This window comes from Eriocheir sinensis, chromosome 47 (genome assembly GCF_024679095.1).
Source record: "Eriocheir sinensis breed Jianghai 21 chromosome 47, ASM2467909v1, whole genome shotgun sequence".
Taxonomy (NCBI): Eukaryota; Metazoa; Arthropoda; class Malacostraca; order Decapoda; family Varunidae; genus Eriocheir; species Eriocheir sinensis.
In genome coordinates, this window is record NC_066555.1 from 4856412 (window position 1) to 4878824 (window position 22413).

General features: G+C 41.4%; 1 protein-coding gene across 1 annotated transcript in view; it reads right to left on the bottom strand.

Moving 5' to 3' along the window:
• LOC126981165 (uncharacterized) overlaps positions 1-22413 on the bottom strand; it is a 186257-nt gene that overhangs the window by 6327 nt on the left and 157517 nt on the right. The window contains exon 5 of the mRNA XM_050831882.1: positions 15621-15673. Coding sequence (XP_050687839.1) covers positions 15621-15673 — 53 coding nt within the window. The remainder of the gene's footprint in view (positions 1-15620; positions 15674-22413) is intronic.

Consider the following 22413-nt stretch of genomic DNA (forward strand, 5'->3'; position numbering starts at 1 on the left):
CTAGTGCATTACGTAACAATGGGTAACAAACTTGCATATGGTTATTCGCTATACATCCATACATGCAAACATCCATACTATATATATATTTCAGCCAGTTGTATATGTTGTAAATATGTGACTGTAGGCAGGTTGGTTTTAATTAAGAGTTTCATTGTAACCATTCAGAAAACCAAAAAAATCAAAGTATAACGCATTATCGGTTTTGGTCATACGGGCATCGTTTCATTATCCTTCACACTGACAAAATAACAAACAAAGGATAGAAAATGGGATACGGTGATTCGCTGTGCTCTTCTTCTTTATGATCCTGGGAAGCAGAGACATAGCAGGCATTTTTTCTACATCTTTTTTGGTCCTTAATAAATGCCTCCTTTGATGAATAAATAACAAGGAAAAGAGGGATGAAGGAATGGAGTCAATAAGGGAATTCAAGGCTCCTTCTGCTTGGAACGTCGACTTAAATCCAGATTCCAGACAGAAGACCCGATGTGCCCAGTGCTGCCACCTACACACAGCCATCTTTAAAAGTCCCCCATACAACAGAATAAAAAAGGGTAAGTGATGTAAATGAAGACAAAATGAGGACAAGGAAAACACAGAGCGGATACGAACAGTGTTACCACCTACATATGACCATCATCGGATATCGCCCACAAGAAAAAAAGGAATAAATAGGGTCAGTAAAATGAATCAAAACAAAACAGAGAAAGACAATGAAAACAGAGCCTCTGTATGAATAGACCTGCCACCGCCTGCATCGAACCACCTTTGAAACAGAACTAAAGACAAAAGGTGAGTGAAAATAGACTAAAAACAAAACAAAACGAACAAAGAAAACAAAGAAATAAACACACAACACAACATAAAATAGACAAAAAACTAAAGGCAATGACCAAACTAACTGAACGATCCACCGAGGCAGAAAAAAAATGGTAAGTACTGAAAAAAATAAAATAAAACATGGAATAAATATTGACAGGGAAGGAAAAAAAAATGTTGCTCCGATACTTTAAGTTATGACGTCAGTGGTGGCGGTGATGGCCTTGTGTGAGAGAGAGAGAGAGAGAGAGAGAGAGAGAGAGAGAGAGAGAGAGAGAGAGAGAGAGAGAGAGAGAGAGAGAGAGAGAGAATGGAAACATAAATAAGTAGAGGGAAAAAGAAGAGGAGTTGGATTAGAAGAGAGAGAATAAAGATGAGTAAAAAGGGAGAAGGAGGAGGAGGAGGAGGAGGAAGAGAAGGAGGAAAATTACGTGAAAGGAATATGAAAACAGAAAAAGCAGCATATAAAGCAAAGAGGAAAAAGAACAGCAACAACAACAACAACAAAAACTACAGCAGATACAACACAGAACAGACATAAAGGGAACAAAAGATATGGTGATGTAGCGCGGTTGTAAATATTAACAGCACCACCACCACCACTACTACTACTACTACTACTACTACTACTACTGGAGGAGGAGAAGGAGAAGGAGGTGGAGAAGGAAGAGGAGGAGGAGGAGGAGAAGGGAGAAAAGGAAGAGGAGGGCAAAGAAAAAAAAGAGGGAAAAAGGACGAAGAAAATATGACCCAAGAATGTGGAGTTCGCTGAATATGAAGAGGAAGGAGGAGGAGGAGGAGGAGGAGGAGGAGGAGGAGGAAGAAATAAAGTACGATATGGAGAAAGAAGAGGAAAAGGAAATGGATAATGGTCACAAGGGCCTGGAAAACGAGGAGAACAGGAATTTATAGATGAACGACACTGAGACACGAAGATGAAGAAGAAGGAATCGAAGGAGCAACGTAAATAAGAACAAACAAAAGCCAAGTAGAAGAAGAAAAAGAAAACGTTTAGATTCCTACCAACGAAATCAGGTAAAAAAAAGTATAAACATTCGACAAAAAAAAATGAAAGAACGAGAAACATCAAAATTAACAGTGAAAAGAAGGAAAAAATCAACAAAAATCAGGAAAAATAGAAAAAGAAAGAAAAGAACAGCTGACAAACACTAGTAAAAGCAGAAATAGAGGCAACGAAATCATGAAAAATATATGCCCAAAAAAATCATCGTAAAATAATAGAAATAAATAAAAAATAATAATGAAAAATGTGAAATAAAAAAAATCATCCCAAACTCCATTAACAAACACAGAACACAAACTAAAAAATAAAAGAGAAAAACGAGACTCCATCAATCACTGTCCGGCGATCATAAAAAAAAGAATACAAGAGGAAATATAAGAAAAAACAATACAAATGGAAGAGAAGGAATAAGGGGAAAGGAAAGACCCGTGAAAAAGAACGACATTGCTTCCTCTCCTCCCTAATGGCTTTTATACGATCTCTGTGTGTGTGTGTGTGTGTGTGTGTGTGTGTGTGTGAGAGAGAGAGAGAGAGAGAGAGAGAGAGAGAGAGAGAGAGAGAGAGAGAGAGAGAGAGAGAGAGAGAGAGAGAGAGAGAGAGAGAAAGAAACAGAGACAGAGAAACAGAGAGAGAGACAGAGAGAGACTGACTACCTTATGTATGCAGCAGGAGAGAAACTGGAAGGAAACATGAAGCGAATGATGATAAAGCGGAAGGGAAAGATGAAGAGGGACGAAAGAAAAGAGGATTAATTAGAGGAGAGCACAAAGGAGAGGGAAGGAAAGGTGAAGGAAAAGAGATGAAGGAAGTGGAGAAAGAGAACGGTCGGAATATGAATGAAGGTGAGTCGAGAATTAGCGAGTATAGAAAATAAAAGGGAGGGAGGGAGAGATAGATGGATAAATAGATAGATAGATAGGTAGAGAGTGATGGAATTATATCTAAGAGTAAAATAACACCAGAAATACGAAAACAAACAATAGACACCAAAATATATAACAACAAAAGAGGGAAAAAGGAAACAATAGGAAAGTCAATTAACTCTTTTTTTTTTGTCCCTTAATTTTCCTTTCTCTGTGGTCTTTTATTTTCTCAGTACTTCTTTTTTTTTCTACTACGTCTTCTTCTTTTTGTTCTTGGTCTTGTTCTTCCTCCTGATCTTTTTCTTTTTCCCCTTCTTTTTCTTCTTCTTTTTCATTTTCTGCTTTTTTTCATCGCTTTCCGTCTCTTCTTTTCTTTCTTCTTGTTTTGTTTTGTTTTATTTTGTTGTACGTCTCCTCCCTTCTCTCTCTCTCTCTCTCTCTCTCTCTCTCTCTCTCTCTCTCTCTCTCTCAAACACACACACTCACAGACACACATACTCTGCTCTCCCAATCTCTCTCCTTCTACCCCGAAAACACTTGTATGCGAGCTCTAGTTTCGCTGACAATATCACAGGAGGAAGGAGTGCAGCGCGCGTGTTATTCCGTGCACTGAAGCGGCCAGAGAGCAAGAGGAAGCTTGTAGGAGACTAGCCGCAAACCCCTCGTCAGAAGAAGCAAGCATATCAAGATCAGTGCGCGTTCGTGAGTGAAAGGAGCGAAGGAAGTGTTGCAAGGAGGGGGAGAAGGAGAAGGATGAGAGAAAAGGGCAGGAACGGATTGAGGTGCTGGGCGGAAAAGGAGGTGGGGAAGAAGGAGGGAAAATTAAGGATGGGGATGGATAAATGGGAGAGGGAGAAGGAAAAAGGGAGAAGCATAGAGCGGGTAGTAGAAAAGGAGAAGGAGATGAAGGAGGAGGAAGGAAAAACAAGGATGTGAATGGATGAATTGGAGGAGGAGGAGGAGGAATTAGAGGAGGAGAAGAAAGAGGAGAGGAAATGGTAAGATGATAAGGGAGAAGAAATAGAGGAAAATAGAAGGAGGGGAATAGAGTATGGGGAACAGAATGGAGCTTGGAATAACTAAAAAAAAGCAAAGAAATAACGACAAGAACAAGAACGAAGGAGAGGACGAGCTAGAGTATATAACAGAGTAAAACGAGATAGTAAAGAGATTGATACGAAGAGAGGACGAGAGGACGGGACGAGGAAGAGAAATAAGCGACAGAAGAGGACTTAGAAGTAATCATAAGTTACAAGACATCCTTTCCTTTCCTCACGAGTTCGAAAATAGAAAATAGTAACAAAACAGAGTAAAAAGGACGAAGATGAAGAAGAAAAAGAAGAGAAATAATCAGCAGAAAATGACTAAGAGGAAATTATAAGAGAGTAAATATAAGTTAACAGACATTTCCTTCCCTCACGAATTCGAAGATAGAAAAAAAAAAAGCAAATCCAGAACTCTTTCTAATTAATAAAGCATGCACAAGGGAACGGGAGGAAGGGGAGAGAAGGGGAAGAGAGAGGGGAGGGAAGGGGAGGAAGGGAAGGGGAAAGAGGAAAAGGAGAGGAGGAAGGGGGGAGAGAGGGGAGGGAAAGGGAGGAAAGGAAGGGGGAGGAGGAAAGGGAGAGGAGGAAGGGAAGAGAGAGGGGAGGGAAAGGGAGGAAAGGAAGGGGGAGGGGGAAAAGGAGAGGAGGAAGTGGGGAGAGAGGGAAGGGAAAGGGAGGAAAGGAAGGGGGAGGAGGAAAGGGAGAGGAGGAAGGGGGGAGAGAGGGGAGGGAAAGGGAGGAAAGGAAGGGGGAGGAGGAAAGGGAGAGGAGGAAGGGGGGAGAGAGAGGAAAATAGTAAGAAGACATGGTAAAGAGATTGATACGAAGATGAAGAAGAATAAGAAGAGAAATAATCAGCAGAGGACGACTAAGCAGAGATTGTAAGAGTTGCCAGACATACTTTCCTTTCCTCACTCTTTTTTCCAGCAGTCTACCAGGTGTTGGAATTTTAATCAAAATTTCTACGAAGAATTTGCATCTTAGTTGCCCTCCGAAAAATCTGAAGGAGTTCATTCCAAACTTGATCTTTTTTTTTTTTTCGCTCTCTCCGTCTCTCCTCCTCTCCTTTGATTCGTCTTCCATGTTGACGGAAACGCCGGGCGAGGAAGAGCAGAGGGAATTACTTTTTTTCTTAACGGGGTCACGTATGCAGATTATTCATGGATTGCAAGTAAAGTTATCAATGGAGGGAAGAGAGAAGGAGTGAATGGAATCGATACTTTCACTACTACGACCACTACTCCTGTTACTGCTACTACTACTACTACTACTACTACTACTACTATTACTACCACAGCCACCAACACCACCTACTACTATTATTATTACTATCAGCACCACCAACATCAACACCACTATCACCACCAATACTCCTCCTCCTCCTCCTCCTCCTCCTCCGCCTACTACTACTACTACTACTACTACTACTACTACCCCTACTACTATCAAAATACTCTTTCCCTTCATCTAAGAAAGTTTAATGGCTTCACAACACACACAGACCTCAAACACTTCCTCGAGGCTTCAAGCGAAAAGAAAAGAAAAAGAGAAATATTGTCGCTAAGATTAATATGTTACTAATGCTATTTTTCTTCCTTCCGGCAGAACGAAGGCGAGGCGTTAAGCAGGATAAATGGAGAGAGGGATTGAAGGAGAGAGATAGAGAGAGAGAGGGACGGGGATTAGGAGGGAGGGAGAGAGGGAGGAATGGTGGGAGAAGGGTTAGGAGGGGAAGAAACGGAGAAAGCTCTGGATAACACACACACATACACACTCACACTCTCACTCTCTCTCCTAAGCAAAAGAACAACACATAACACCAGGAACAACTTGGTCAATTATTGCAAACTTACAGCCAATATCTTAACACAGCCCCTAAACTTTAACACCCTCTGGAAACTCGGCAAGACTCCCGTATATATAAACTGATAGTGGCAAGCAAACACTCTAGAGGCGCGGGCACTGCTTAGGTTTTTCTCTCTTTATCGTGGTCTTTCTTTCCCAGTGAATCGCCGAGAGTGAATGGGAAGCGAGATGGGTGAGAAACGACGCGAGACAGATGTAGTTGAAAGCGGCGGGTAAACTTTCAGGGCGTGCGTATTAGTCAAGGTTTTGGTGTTTCCTATTGTGGTATTGCGGCTTAAAACAAATCGTCGGCTGTGAATGAAAAACGATATGAAAGAGAAATGAGCGTGGGATGATGGATTTGCGTGCCTGGTCGGTGGAAGGAGGGAAGGCGGGAGAAGTAACAGTGCTTGAGAACGTGTCGCTGATGTGATGTAGGTGCTGAGGAGAAAGTAACCAGAAGAAGAAAGAAGGGAATGGGCGTTCGAAGTCACTCTTTAGACAGTCGAGTCGCCGACCTGATCAAGCTAAGTGAGTGTCCAATTACTGTACATGCTTAAGAGATTTAGACGTCACTTTCAGTCTTTTAGAATAGCAGATTAAAAGTTAAACATAAAATAATGAAAAATGCACCAAAAATATACACCAACAAATGTACAGAAAATTAGATGAAAGAAAAAACTTGCCAACAGAATCTAAACTACATACGTATTTGAACATCGAAACAAACATCAAGGGAAATTCACATTGAGAAATCACAATAACAAACAGAAAACAAATATTCGAATAAGCACTTGGAAAAATACTATAGGGAAACACAGACAAAGAAAAGGGTGAAAATATATACATTTAAACAACAAAACATACATATTAACACACACACACACACACACACACACACACACACACACACACACACACACACACACAGCTCATTAAACACAAACACCACACCACATAATAAAAATAAAATGAAATAAAATAACGAAACAAAAATACCCCCAAAAAATCACCACCACGATCATGAAGAAACGCTCGCACATTTAAAACGAATAGAAAAAAAAAACAGAGAGAGAGAGAGGGAATTCAAAACACATATTTAATTAACCATATTTTTGTGATCCCTACTAATTGTTTTATCCCACTCTTTTACATAATGGAGAGAGAGAGAGAGAGAGAGAGAGAGAGAGGGAAAGCGCAATGAGAATTAGGTTTCATATCTTTCCTTTCATCTTCATCTAATTTGCTCTGTTAATTATGTCGCTTTGTGCTCGCTCTCTATATTTATTGTACCTAGAGTCATCGAATTTACGTTTGATTTAAAAATTAGCATACTTTCCTTTATGGGGAATGAGCCGGCGTGTGTGTGTGTGTGTGTGTGTGTGTGTGTGTGTGTGTGTGTGTGTGTGTGTGTGTGTGTGTGTGTGTGTGTGTGTGTGTGTGTGTGTGTGTGTGTGTGTGTGTGTGTCTCTCTCTTCTCTCCTTCTCCTCTCCCCTTTCTGTCTGTCTGTCTGTCTGTCTGTCTGTCTGTCTTCTTCAGCCTCCTTCTCATACTCACATTTTCTCCTTTCCTCTCTTCCTTCCTTTCATTGCTACTTGTCTCTCTTCCTCTCTCCCTTCCTCCCTCTCTCCCTCCCTCCCTCCCCCCCTTCCTCGGCCCACTTCCACACACACTCACTCACGCGCTCACTCTCAAACCAGATGCTCCGGGCTGCTACTTTGCACTCGTCGCGCCAAAGGACACAAAAAGGCTCTTTGATGTTATGTGTTTTTCATACCTTTCGGCGCCACTAACCTAATTACGTCGATCGCTTTGAATTACCCTCCGGCCGGTGAGATGTCAGGCTCCAGTTACTCCTACGTGCCGGGGCTCATCAAGTAGTAGTAGTAGTAGTAGTAGTAGTAGTAGTAGTAGCGATACACTTCCTCTGTTCGCCCGACGTTTCTTCCTCTAACGAAACAAGTAGTAGTAGTAGTAGTAGTAGTAGTAGTGGTAATAGTAGCGATACACTTCCTCTGTCCGCTCGACGGTTCTTCCTCTAACGAAACGAAACCGATGTTGAAAGCGGCCGCAAGAGGTTTTTTTTTTTTTTCGAGGCTGGATCCGAGGTTTTCAGTCCATTACGCGCTCAATTCTACATATAACTGCTTGTGGTGGTGGTGGTAGTGGTGGTTGTGTGGTCGGTGGGTATTGGTGTTCAGGACCCCCACAAAAAGGGAGGAGATGTGGCGTTTCCATTATCTCAGAGGTGGCGGTGGTGATGGTGGCTGTAATAGGCTCGTCATTAGTGGTTTGGGAGTGAATGGTTGTGGTGATGGTAGAGGAGATGATGGTGGTGGTGGTGGTAGTGGTGGTGGTAGCAGTAGTGGTAGTGGTGGTGTTATATGGTGAGGGTGGTGATGGTGGTGGTGGTAGCGGTGGTGGTAGCAGTGGTGGTAGCGGTGGTGTTATATGAAGGTGGTGATGGTGGTTTTGTCCAGACTTGCATTGGTGAGATAGATTAACACTGTATATATGAAGTACAGTCCGTATACTCGTCGGGAGGTAAACAGGACAGGCGTGTAAGGTGTAGACGTGATAGAGGACAGGCGTAGAATGACTTGGCTGGCCCCGAGAGGCAATGGGAGACACAGCGCTGAAGCTACAGAACTGACGTCACCCTTAGTCCCAATATATACAGTGATGATGATAGTGAGTGTGTAGAAGAAAAAATGGTTAAATTAACGATATCACAGAGGCAATATAACGACTCCTCTTCTTCCTCCTCCTCCTCTTCCTCCCCTCCACCTCCTCCTGGCATATGACCACAGATGTTGCGCTGACTAAACGAAACTGTCCACCTCCTCCTCCTCTTCCTCCTCTAACTCTTTCTTTATCCATCTCTATATATCAGTCTGTCTTATGAAGTCCGCCTACATATTTTTCTTCAATTATCACTTTCCTTTCTCCTTTTATTTCCATTCCCCTTAGATCTCCTTCCTCCCCTCCACCTCCTCCTCTTCCTCCTCCTCTAACTCTTTCTTTATCCATCTCTATATATCAGCCTACCAATCTGTCTTATGAAGTCCGCCTACATATTTTTCTTCAATCATCTCTTTCCTTCCTCCTTTTATTTCCATTCCCCTTAGATCTCCTTCCTCCCCTCCACCTCCTCCTCTTCCTCCTCCTCTAACTCTTTCTTTATCCATCTCTATATATATCAGCCTACCAATCTGTTTTATGAAGTCCGCCTACATATTTTTCTTCAATTATCTCTTTCCTTCCTCCTTTTATTTTCATTCCCCTTAGATCTTACTTTTACCTCTACTCTCCCTCCCTCCCTCTTTTTCCCATCTCTCGTTTTCTCCCATCATTCCATCCCTTCATTCACCCATGCCTTTGCTTAATCCTTTGATGCTGTTATTTTTTACCTTCTCCTCCTCCTCCTCCTCCTCTTCCATAACCCGCACCTATCCTTCCTTTTTCCTCCTCCGCCCCTCCCCTCACCCCTCATCCTTCCTTTCCTCCATAACTCGCTCAAATACCATAAAGGTTTTCGGGTATATATTTACATACGGACTGAGGAATTTGAGCCAGGGTAGATATAGCCCGTCGGAATATCGCTTTTATGCCGGTAGTTCGTAAAGGCGATTATGTAAGCTTATTTTTCTTCGAGGAATGCCACGAAAGGAAGGAAGGAAGACGGGGGAAGGGCAGCAGGAGCTCAGCCTTTTGGGTATAGAAGATTATTCACATTATTGGAAAATCTTCATTGGTTGTAATACTCCGCTTATCCGCCCGCTCCGGGATGCTGATACCGCCCCCACTATTATTACCCATAGAATATTTGTGTTGTCGATACGCGGATACGAGAAGACTTATTACTGCTTATACTGCTCTTATTGCTACCGCTGCTACCACTACTACTACAAGAGTATTACCACCTCCTCCACGACGACGACTACTACTACGAAACTACCCGAAACTGGCCTCTCTTTTGGCCTCTCGTTCGGTTTACTCTTGTCGGAGCGGCTTTTACCGGACCTTTTTGTATTTGTGTTTGTTTTTTGCCCTTAAAATACCGCCATTGTAAAAAAACTATTACTACTGCTACTATTACTACTACTACTACAACTACTACAACTACTACTACTACTACTACTACTACTTCTGGTGATTGTGCTGTTCGTACCACAATTAGCAGACCCAATTACTTCTCTAAGAGGCCCATCATTCAATTTCCTTCTCTGGGAATAATGTTTTCTGACTATCTAAATATCTCTTATATGTGTGTGTGTGTGTGTGTGCGTGTGTGTGTGTGTATGTGTGTGTGTGTGTGTGTGTGTGTGTGTGTGTGTGTGTGTGTGTGTGTGTGTGTGTGTATTCTGAATCCGATCATTGCTTTCCAGCCAGACGGAGAAGCCTGGACGTGAGCGGCAGCAAAATGGCACTCCGCAAACAACCCATAACTCGGCTCTTGTTCTGGGCTGATCCACTTTGGGCTTCCTTACTGTATTCGTCTAGTTTTCAGGCCCCGGCATCGCGCTCGTATTAAGACAGAAGCTTTGATGTAGATATTCAATGCTTTAAGATTCCCTAACCCACAATGTAGAGTTTTTTTAAAGTATGTCCTACATGTATCGGTTATCAAATATCGTCTTACGAGAATCTGTATATTTTTTTCTATATATAAACAGTAAAAGAAAAGCCTTGCGCGTTATGAATCAAATGGTACACCTCACTCATTCCTGTTAATTTGTGCACTTGCTCTGTGTGAGTGTGTGTGTGTGTGAGAGAGAGAGAGAGAGAGAGAGAGAGAGAGAGAGAGAGAGAGAGAGAGAGAGAGAGAGAGAGAGTGTGTGTGTGTGTGTGTGTGTGTGTGTGTGTGTGTGTGTGTGTGTGTGTATACATGAACGATCGGCCACGCCATCACTTAACATTTCACCAAACATTAATATCGGCGGCTAATTAACGGAATTAATTATCCTTCTCCAATAACTTTCTGTAGGCACATCGCGCGACACATTCTCGCCTGACAACCAATTAAAGCCTGAACCAACACTGCGCATATTTCCAAACTCTTCCCCCCCTTCAATACCCCTTCCTGATACCCATCCTCTCATTCACCCTTTAAACATTAACTTACTTCCTCCACTAGCAATCAGGGAAAGCTAAAATTCATTGACATACCTTTAATCAACACCTTTGTCACCTGTGAACCAATACGTCTCTATCCTAGTTATGTTACCAATCCTGTCCCTCACTTCTTTAAACATCATCTCACTTCCTTCACTAGCAATCAGGTAAAGCTAAAATTCATTGACATACCTTTAATCAACACCTTTATGTCACCTGTGAACCAATACCTCTCCATCCCATTTATGTTACCTATCCTGTCCCTCACTTCTTTTAACAACCTTTCACTTCGTCTATTGATTATCAGGTAAAGAAAGCTCAGATTCATTGACATACCTATAATCACCACTTCTATATCACCTGTAAACCAATACCCAACTAACCCTTTCTTTTGCCTATTCTCTCCCTCTCTCATTTCTCTCTACCTCTCCCTCACTTCCTCCACTAAATAACGGTAAGGAAAGCAGACTCATTGACACACCTGAAATCAACACCTGTACTCGTATATCCCCTTAGAACCAGTGAGAAAGGTAGAAAAGTCAGGCAGGAAGGGAGGGAGGCGGAGGAACGGACGGACATGCTGACTGATATGAAATGACGTAGGAGCGAAGAAGTATGCAAGAAAAGATGGAATAGCTTGGCAGGCACATAGACCATCAATCACTGGAACCTTCCCACAATAATTCAATTTTGAGGGAACGAAAAGAGAGCGAGCGAGCGAGAGAGCGAGAGGAGAGAGAGACGAGGGGAAGCGAGGGAAGCGTAAGTGAAAGAAGAAAAAGGGGTAACGGGAAAGGAAAGAGATATCGCTCGCCATCTTTCGCCATCACGTGTTAAGCCGTAATTGGCGCTGAGTTGAGAAGTTTTGTCTGTGATTTATTGCGACGAATCATCTTCTAGTTGACTGAAAGTACGTGAGGAGAAGGAGGAGGAGAAGGACGAGGAGGAGGAGGACGAGGAGAAACAAGAGAAGAAAGAGGAGGAGAAAGAATAAAAAGAAGGTGAAAGGAGATATAAAAATAATTATTGCAAGTAAATAAAAGAATATGGAAGTGATAAATCGCCAAAATAAAGGAAGAGAAGGAAATGAAAGGGAAGGGATAGGAAGGGATGGAATGGGAAAGGAAGGGAAGGGAAGGAAAAGGAGGGGAAGGGAAAGGAAGCGAAGGGAAAAGAAGGGAGGGGAAGGGTACGAAGCGGAAAAGAACGGAACGGAAGGGAAGGGAAGGGGAGGGAAGAGAAGGAACGAGGGAGGAAAGCAAGATAGAAAAGAGGAATAGAAGGAAGAAGGAAGAAGGAAGAGAGATCCGAAAAGATAAGTAGATTGCAATAAGAGATCGGAGGAATATTCAGTATTTATCCCCGGGGAAATTACTGCCAATCACGGGCTGAGTTGAGGCAGACCAAGTGTTGCCAACTCAAGGGATGGAACCTGGCCAAGCGGTAAAGCGGAATCCACTGCAAAAACTTCTACTCCTGGATCTACAGATATATCGCCCCTTTTCCAGTAAGTCTTAGAAGTATTGGGAAGAAAATATGAAGGAAAAAAATAATGAAATATAGAAAACTACAGCCTCGCAGTTTCACCTAAGAAGACGTGCATCAATAGTAATACTAATACTAATAATACTACACGGTTAAAACCATCCAATCAAACTGCAGTGATCTAGGTGGTGGCGGTGGGTGACGACCGGCAAATGAACGCATCAAAGGTAATTACGATCAGAACGGCAACAAACGATTAAAACTAAATACTGAAACAACTGCAACTATAATACAAGAACGTCACCATGAGAAACACTATCGCCCTGGCATCCAATCAACACACACACACACGAAATACTACACGTTCAAAGTTCCCTGCATATCGAATGAGCTTAGCCCACCTTCACTAAGAGCTACACCCTGGGCATTGCTACACACGGTAATACACGTCATTAGCCACGCATACAGAAAACTACAGTAACGATTAACGAGGGAGAAACAGCAACGGGAACAGAATTATTTTAAAGAAAGTTATGCAAAAGGAAAGAGTGGAAAGTGCAAGTGGGGAGGAAAGAGAAGAGAAGTGAAGGGACGGAGGAAAAGTAGGAGGAGGAGGAAGACGAGAAGAAACAGGAGGACGAGGACGAGGACGACGAGGAGGAAGAAACGGAGGAAGAGAAGGAGGAAGAGAAGAGGATAAGGAGGAAGACGAGCAGGAACAGGAGGAAGATGACGACGACGGCGAGGAGGAAGAAACGGAGGAAGAGATCGAGGAGGAAGAAGAAGAGGAGGAGGAGGAGGAGGAGGAGAAGGGGATAAGAACAATGACAACATAAATGAGAAGGAAAGGACAGAAGATTAGGAATAAAAACAAGAGAAGGAAAAGAGTTAGGCGAGGAAAAGGAGGAGGAGGAAAACGATGAGAAATATGAGTATACGAATTGAAGGGTAAAGAGGAGGAGAAGGAAAAGGCAGAAGAGTACGAATGAGAAAATAAGGATAAGGAGGCGCAGAAGAAGGGCTGGAGGATAACGAGGACGAGGAGAACCCGCCTAAAGATAACCCGTCAAAGTGTCAGGAATCTACTACTTTGCACTGGAGTCTTTTGCTGAGTTTTGGCATCTTTCCCTTTCAAGCTTTTCATCTCCTCGTCGGGGGAAGAATTAATGGCAGGTGCGACTGACTTCTCTCGATATTTCGTTTGAGACATCTGGTAATCATTCTCTTTTTTGCTTTGAAGATTTTCCCTAATTTCTCTAACATCTTTTTTATCCATTTATCCATTTAGTCACTTATTTTTATTGTTTTTTTGTTATTTATTTGCATTTACGTATATTTTTCTTCCTTTATATGTATGGTCCTTCCTTATTTATCTAACCTCTTTTTCTCTTCTTAACTTGCAGCTTTTGTATCGTCACTTATTTATATTGTTGTTGTTTTTATATTACTTACTCGTATTTACATTTATATATCATTTTATTTTTCTTTATATGTATGTTCCTCCCTTACTCATCTAACCTCTTTTCTCCTCATTAACTTAAGGGGTTTATACTGTTAATTAGTTATATCGTTTTTTTCATTATTTGTTTACATTTATATATATTTTTTTCTTTGATATGTGTGCTCTATTTTTGTATGTGGGGATATTTCTTTTTATTTTTCAGTTCGTTGTCCCGGCGCGAGCAGATGCTATGTTTGGAAGCTATATCCTTTATGCTCTTTTTATTTCCTCGCTTTTTCACACATTTTTTCGGTCTGTAATTCCCTCTCGTTTGTCTTTTTTTTGTTGTCGTTTTTTTGGGGGGGTTGGCAGTCACACCCACGGCAGATCCACCCTCGTTTTTTTATGCCTGTCATCACATCACACACACACACACACACACACACACACACACACACACACACACACACACACGCATATTTCTGACCCACAAACCCGTGATCATGAAAGGTCACTGTGCAACAAACAAAAAGAGACCGACATTGATTATTTATACGTGAACAAAGTGAGTGTGTGACTACCTTATATATTCCTTCATTATTATTACCACTACGTCACTATTCTATTCTTATCATCATTGTCATTATTATTCATTTTTCATTTATTTTTACAACAAAGGAGACAGCTCAAGGGCACAAACAAAGGAAACAATAATAAAAAAAAACCCGCTACTCGCTGCTCCTACAAAAAAGAATCAAAAGAGGTGGCCGAAAGAGAGGTCAATTTCGGGAGGAGAGGTGTCCTTGTTCAAACCTTAGTTACTTCGTACGATACGGTTATATAGACCTTCCAAACACCATCTTAGAACACAAACATAAAACACACACACACTCTGACACACAAACAAACATACTCAAACACTTCCCAAACGCCATATCTTGCTCCTCTTTCCCCTCTTTGCAACGGTTCTTCATTTTCTCCTCCTCTTTCTTCTTCCCTTTTACCTCCTTTCTTCTTTCTTTCTCTCCCATCAGTGAAGCAGAAATGACGCGATGGTCAGTGTTTTTTTTCCTTCCAGCAACACAAATGGAAAGTTTACCATACGAGCCACGAGACAAAAAAATGAAGAAAAAAATATGAAAAACGATCTTGCTATAACTGCCATCTCTCTCTCTCTCAAAAAAAGGCTTACACTCCATTCTCTTCAGGCCTAAAAATACCTGGACGCGAGTTTTCCGTCAATTAATCTCACTCTCGGGACGTTCCAGTAACCCGAACTTGGGACTGTTCCGACGTTCCTTGATTTTTCTCCTTCGTAAACGGAGAGTGAATGGGGACTATTGATATGAAAAACGGTAATCTGGTTGGTTCGAGTGTGAAGCTATAGAACTGAAGCGCCAAAGGGAGCCGGTTCGAGCCCCAGTGCCTTTGGGTGACTTCAGGAAGGGCGTCTGAACTCGTACTGTCAAACACTTCCGACTCATGCTACGACTATTTTTTATAAGACAACAGACAAGATTAGTCGGGCTCTGATGAGTGTTTTTCTTCCGTCCATGGCGCAGAAGCCTAGTCAGACTACATCCGGGGTCATGAAACATCCCACAGCGTACAACTTCTACGAGATAATGTGCTAAGGAGTAGAAACGTTAGAGAATCTGGACTCCGGTCTTAACCCCTTGACTACAGATTTCCTACCAGAAGATCTCACCAAGTTACAGGAATGGAACAAAAAGTGTGGCTGCACCTTGGGAGGGGATATTCAGTATACCAATACCACATGGGAAATACTCCACTATCCACCACAGAGGCAGAGAATGACCTGGGACTATATGTTACCAGGCTACTAGTGAAAGCCAAATCCGTTCCAATCGCAGCGGACGGGTTAAACACAAAGTCGTTACCCCTAAAACACCGACACTGAACATAGGTAAAAGATGTTCTGATTAAGATGTGCAAATTCGAATAAAAATCTACATACCTTAAGGGAAGCAGTTGATGATGAGCAGGTATTGGCCGTCTTCCAAGTTGTCCCTAAGAAAGAAAAAAAAGATGTCGGTTATCAGCACAAAAAACGGCAGCTTCAACTTATTTTTTTGATTAGTTTAATTTCACATACTTTACTTCGGATTACTTATTCTAAAAACTATCAACAACTTAGTAAGTAGAAAGTTGGATATAGCTATTAAAAAAAAAAACTAACTTAGACCGAAATAAATGATAGATCAAAATAAGTACCAAAATTAAGAACATCAACAGGCATAAGAGAAGAATAAGAGAGGAAAGAGGAAAAGGAATAAGAGGAAAGAGGTATAAAAAGTGAAATCAACCTGTAAAAGATGTTCATAGAAAGCTTATAAAAAGTGTGGCCTGGCATCCTGATACTGTTAGGGTTGATCATACGGGAACATAATTATTTTAAAGGATGTAATGCAAAAGGAAAGAGTGGAAAGTGGAGGTGGGGAGGAAAGAGAAGAGAAGTGAAAGGACGGAGGAAAAGTAGGAGGACGAGGAAGACGAGCAGGAACGGGAGGAGGACGAAGGCGACGACGAGGAGGAGGAAGAAAAGGAGGAGGAGAAGGAGGAAGAGAAGGAGGATAAGGAGGAAGACGAGCAGGAACGGGAGGAGGACGAAGACGACGACGAGGAGGAGGAAGAAAAGGAGGAGGAGAAGGAGGAAGAGAAGGAGGATAAGGAGGAAAACGAGCAGGGACGGGAGGAGGACGAAGACGACGACGAGGAGGAGGAAGAAAAGGAGGAGGAGAAGAAGGAAGAGAAGGAGGATAAGGAGGAAAACGAGCAGGGACGGGAGGAGGACGAGGACGACGACGAGGAGGAGGAAGAAAAGGAGGAGGAGAAGGAGGAAGAGAAGGAGGATAAGGAGGAAAACGAGCAGGGACGGGAGGAGGACGAGGACGACGACGAGGAAGAACAGGAGGAGGAGAAGGGAGAAGAGGAGGATAAGGAGGAAGACGAGCAGGAAAGGGAGGAGGACGAAGACGACGATGAGGAGGAGGAAGAAAAGGAGGAGGAGAAGGAGGAAGAGAAGGAGGATAAGGAGGAAGACGAGCAGGAACGGGAGGAGGACGAAGACGACGACGAGGAGGAGGAAGAAAAGGAGGAGGAGAAGGAGGAAGAGAAGGAGGAGAAGGAGGAAGACGAGCAGGAACGGGAGGAGGACGAAGACGACGACGAGGAGGAGGAGGAAAAGGAGGAGGAGAAGGAGGAAGAGAAGGAGGAGAGGGTGTAATACAGGAGTTAGTTTCTGGAGTTGCTGTAGTGTGGGGGCTGATATTCCTCACACAATCCCACATTCAGTTTTGTTTATTTGCCTAAATCATTGGGTTTGGCGTCACTTGAATTATATGTTTGCAGAAGAAGAGGGTGCAACTTTCTTTTATTACGTCACACAAGCTTTCGTTTTCCTTTAGATTCAGGTGGTTAAGAAATACAGAGGACACGTCTCCGAAGCAATAAGTCTGGCACCCGAAATCAAGCATCTTCATCCACGCCATTTCTTGTGAAGAGGAGGGGGAAGAGAAGAAGGAGACGAAGGAGAACCAGGCGGCGGGTCTCTCTCCTCTAATAGTGTCGTGCCCTCTTCCCCTTCTTCTAACGCCCTCTACGCCAAGACCTGATGACTTAGCCTGCTGTTGTTAAGCCCGACGGGGACACCCTTTCCATTTCCCCCGCTCCCCTTCGCTTCCAGAGGCTCGTTCCAGCAGTCACAATGTCCTTCTGCCTGGAATACTGCCTAAGTCATGCCTCTCATCCTCTCTCTCTCTCTCTCTCTCTCTCTCTCTCTCTCTCTCTCTCTCTCTCTCTCTCTCTCTCTCTCTCTCTCTCTCTCTCTATCTCTCTCTCTCTCTCTCTCTCTCTCTCTCTCTATGTATTTCTCTCTTTTCCTCTCTCTCTCTCCTAAAAAAATGCATCGAAGTCAGTCAGCCAGTGTAGTGTTGGACGCCCTCGCTCTTCATTCCCTTCTTCGTATTTTTCTTTGTTCCCCTTCGTCCTCCTGTCACAGTCTTGTCACGGATGTATTTATTTATGTGTGCTTTTGCTTCTGTGGAGAGGAGGGAGGAGGGAGTGGATGTGAGTGCGAGTGTGCGTGTGAGTGTGTGCGTGTGTGTGTGTGTGTGTGTGTGTGTGTGTGTGTGTGTGTGTGTGTGTGTTTGGAAATGCAAATGAAAAATAAACGTGTGCAAAAAGGAGATATAGACAAGGAAAAAAATAGCAACAAAAAATAAATAAACCTTCACCCCACACACGCGCTGCGCTTTTTTTATTTTTATTTTTTATTACATTCGCGTTTTCTCATTTTGTATTTTTAGTTTTCGTTCCCTGTAGTTAATTCTCCCGTTTAATTTCAAAGGCTCCTCTCAAACAATGACATTCAAAATACATGTCAAAACTACGGCTGCATAATCTTTTAATTACGACTCATTGCATTAACTGTTAAAAAAAAATGGTTCCCTTATATTTATTTTGCTTTATGTCCGACCCTTTGCATCTCTCTTCCACAATTCTACCTCTCCCTTTCTTTATACTTCTCCTTCTTATATTCTCTTATATTCTTCTATTCTTCTTCTATTATCTTCTATTCTTCTTCAATTCTCTCCTTTTTCTTCTTCTTCTGCTTCTGCTTCTAGGGTTTCTTGCGTCCCTTTCCTCGTATTTTTCCTTTCGCTAGTCCTCAACCTTCCTTTTTGTTGTCTTCCATCCCTTCCTCTCTCTTTTCTTCTCTCATGTCCTTAATTTTCTTATCCTTTTCATCACCTTTTCTCTATCCATTTTACCCCTCATCTTCTTTTCTTTCTTCTCCCATTCTCCGGTTCTCTCTTCTTCGTTTTTTTCTTATCTTTCCACTTATATTTATTCTCCTTTTCCTCCTCATAATCTTTTCTCTTCCCATTTTTATCCTCCATTTTCTTCTCCATCATCTTTTCTTTTTTTCCCCATTCTCTGGTTTTCTCTTCTTCATTTTCCCTCTTTCCCCTTTTCATGTTCTTCATCTTTCTTCTTCTCCTCATCTTTTCTCTTCCCATTTCTATTCTTCATTTTCCTCCTCCTCATCCTCTTTCCTCTCTCTCCCTTTTCCTTATTCTTCATTTTCCTTCATCTCCACTTTTCTTTCGCGCCCATTCTCATGTTATTTTTTTTTCTCCCTCGTCATCATCATATTTTGTCTTTACACTCATTTTCTTCCATTCCTCCTTCTCATCATCATTCCTTTTTATCTTTCTCTTATATTCGTTTTCCACCCTCTGTTTCATCTTTTTTCGCTCTCCTTCTTCTGCTCTTCCTTTCCTTCATCATCACTTATTTTCCTTTCTCGTTTTCAATTTCTCCTTTCGTCTTTCGCCTCATCTTTCCTCATTCCCTTTCTTGGTAATTGTGTTATATCTTCTCTTTCACTCTTTTTTCTCTTCTTTTGTGGCTCCCCTTTCATCCCTTCACCTCCTCCTCCTCCTCCTCCTCCTCCTTCTGCTCCCTAAACTTATTATTATCCAATATTTCTCTAATTAGTCCCAGGAGGAGAGGAAGGAAAAAACACCCCGTCCAGGCTCGTAAATTATAATCTTTTCGTAATTAAATATTGAGTTTAAAGATTGCCTGATCGCATGCTCTCGGCGGGAAATTATATTAAACAATGGATTGATGCCGAATTAGAGTGGGCTAATCTCGAGCCGCCAGAGATGGGGAGGAAGGGGAGGGGGGAGGGGGAGGGGGTGGAGAGAAGAAAGGGGAGGGGGACGGAAGGGAGAGGGTGGATTAGGGGGTGGTAGGATCTGGGTGGCTCTGTGTTGGGGGAGGGGGGGTGGTTGGGGGTGGGGAGGAGGGGGTGTGGGGGGGTAATAGTAATAACAGTAAAATAATAATAATAATAATAATAATAATAATAATAATAATAATAATAATAATAATAATAATAATAATAATAATAATAATAATAATAATAATAATAATAATAGTAATAATAATGCAGTCTTATTGCTGAAAATATATATAAGTTATGTGAATGAAACAAACATAAGAAGACATATGACAATACTAAGAATAATAATAATAATAATAATAATAATAATAATAATAATAATAATAATAAGAAGAAGAAGAATAAGAAGAAGAAGAAGAAGAAGAAGAAGAAGAAGAAGAAGAAGAAGAATAAGAAGAAGAAGAAGAAGAAGAAGAAGAAGAAGAAGAAGAAGAAGAAGAAGAAGAAGAAGAAGAAGAAGAAGAAGAAGAAGAATGATAATAATAATAAAAATAATAATAATAATGATAATGGAAAGACAGTAACACTATTTTGTGGAAATATTTACAAAAACCAAGTGCTGTTGTGGAAAGTAATTCACATTGAGTTTATGCTGTTGACAATTCCGGGCACTGCGCTGTTCCTGCTCGCGTTATATTTTTATTTTCTATTTATTTATTTATTTATTATTTTTTTTTACTTTATTTTTTTTTTTTGTGTGTGTGTGTGCAGCATAATATTGTTTTAGTAAATGGTTCTGAGTGAGAGAGGAAAAAAAAATCTATGCATAAATTAATAACCGTAATTACTTCCACTGACAACCCAAAAATTACCCGCTGCGTCGAACCGTAAAATGAAAAAATAATAAAACAGACTCATAAATTTGAAGAATAAAAAAGCACAACTCTTGCACGAAAAAATAACTAGAAAAATATTACGTGGCCGACCATCTGAACAAGAGACATCGGATTGTTTACTGATGATCAAATAATATAACAAAAGAAAAGTTACATATAGTGATGATGATAAAAATAAAAACAGTAACAGAAAAAGAAGATGAAAAAAATAATACCACCACTAACAAAAATAACTAATATAAGTAGCAAACAACCACTGTAACATCTCTAACAACTACAACAACAACAAAAACAACAAAACACACACTTGTAACATTTCTCACGCCAATCCTTCGTTCTTTGCTAAGTGATTATCGAGTTTTTTTGTTTTTTTTTTACAGCACAAGAAAACTTACCTCCCCACCCCTCATTTTGCCACTCCATCCGTTCCCTTCCCTTTCCCTCCTTATTTCATCTTTACATCATTATTTTCTCAATCTCTCACTCTCTATGTATTTATGTCTATGTATCTATCTATCTATGTATCTATCCTTTTCTCTCTTCAGCTCAATCTTCCTTCCTTATTTCCCTTTCATCAATTACTTCCTCTTGTTTCACTCATTTTCTCATTTTTCCTTTCAAATACTCATTTCACACCTTCCTTTCTAGTTTTTTTCCTTCTTTTCCATTATTTCAGTCATCTTCTCCTTCCTCCTGCATCTCATTTCGAATTTCTGTCAATACTCCCTCCTATTCACACACTTCTTCTTCCTCCTCTTTCCTCTTGTCCTTTCTCATTCTCTTTACATTTTATCTTTCTCCTTCTTTCATATACTTACTTTATTTTTCCCTCATGCTGGTCTAGTCCCACTCCCTTTCCCTTACCTCCTCCTCCTCCTCATCTTCCTCCTTCATTCCCCCGCACTCCTTTAGCCCTTCCTCCTCCTTTCTCTTCATCTTCCTCTTTCCCTTCCTCTTCCTCTTCCTCCCACTCTCCTCTTCGGAAATCAGATCTTAAGTGTCAATCGAAAGCGCTATTCAGTCCTGCAACAAACACGCTTCTTCTTCTTCCTCCTCCTCCTCCTCCTCCTCCTTCGACTGCTCCTCTTTATCCCCATCCTCCTCCTCCTTTTCATCCATCTCCTCCTTTCTTTACACTTCCTCCTCCTCCTCCTCTTCTTCTTCTTCTTCCTCTGGCTTCTTCGCTTTCGTCTAAATTCATTCAATTTGCCTCTTCCTGCCTTCTATTTTATCTATCTTCATTTCGTTTTCTTGCTTCTGTTTGTTTTATATATTGCAACTTATTTATGTCTATCGCTATCCATCTATTTTCTTGTTTTCCGTTTCCTATCATAAACAATTCTACTTCTTTTCCTATTTTTTTTTTGCTTCTCCATTTAATTATTTCTTTCCTTCGTATTACCACCACATATTTTTATCACGACGATTAATTTCAGACTCTCATCTCTCATTCCCGTATTTTACAGTCACATTATTTTTTTTGCACTTCTTCCCGTTTGGCTTCTCATCAGTCTTTCTATTTCTCTTTTTGCTTAACATTTTTGTATTTCATTTACGTTCTCATTTCGGCCCATTACCTACCTGTTCCTGCAAGCACGCTCATATATTTCAGCACGGCATAATTCTTTCTCTATTTTTTTTATAACACTCAACAATTTTCACATTTTCACTTTCATTCCAGCTTTTTTTTCAACTTTTCTCCCTTCTCTCTCCTGCGTTTAGCCCGTCTTCGCTAAGTGGCAGGGCGAAGAGGAGATAAGGACAGAGAGAAGTGAAAAGAGAAACAGTGATTCGCGAAGTTGATTGGACAGTCGCTTCCCCCTGGTGAGTGAGGCGCGAATATTTTTGGCCGACACAAATTTCGTAAGCAAATGGTCAAAAATGGAACACACAATACTCAGTGGTCGGTATGATTCTCTCTCTCTCTCTCTCTCTCTCTCTCTCTCTCTCTCTCAAATATTTTAAATGGGAGATTGACTGCGGGACGGACATTAGATCATTCGCATTTAAAAGTTAATCAACATGTCATTAACCTGATCTCCATTCCCTATACAATACATACATACATACATACATATACACACACACACACACACACACACACACATCACATACATGTATACTCTCCCAAACACACAAATCCGGCTGTCAATTCTTGGACT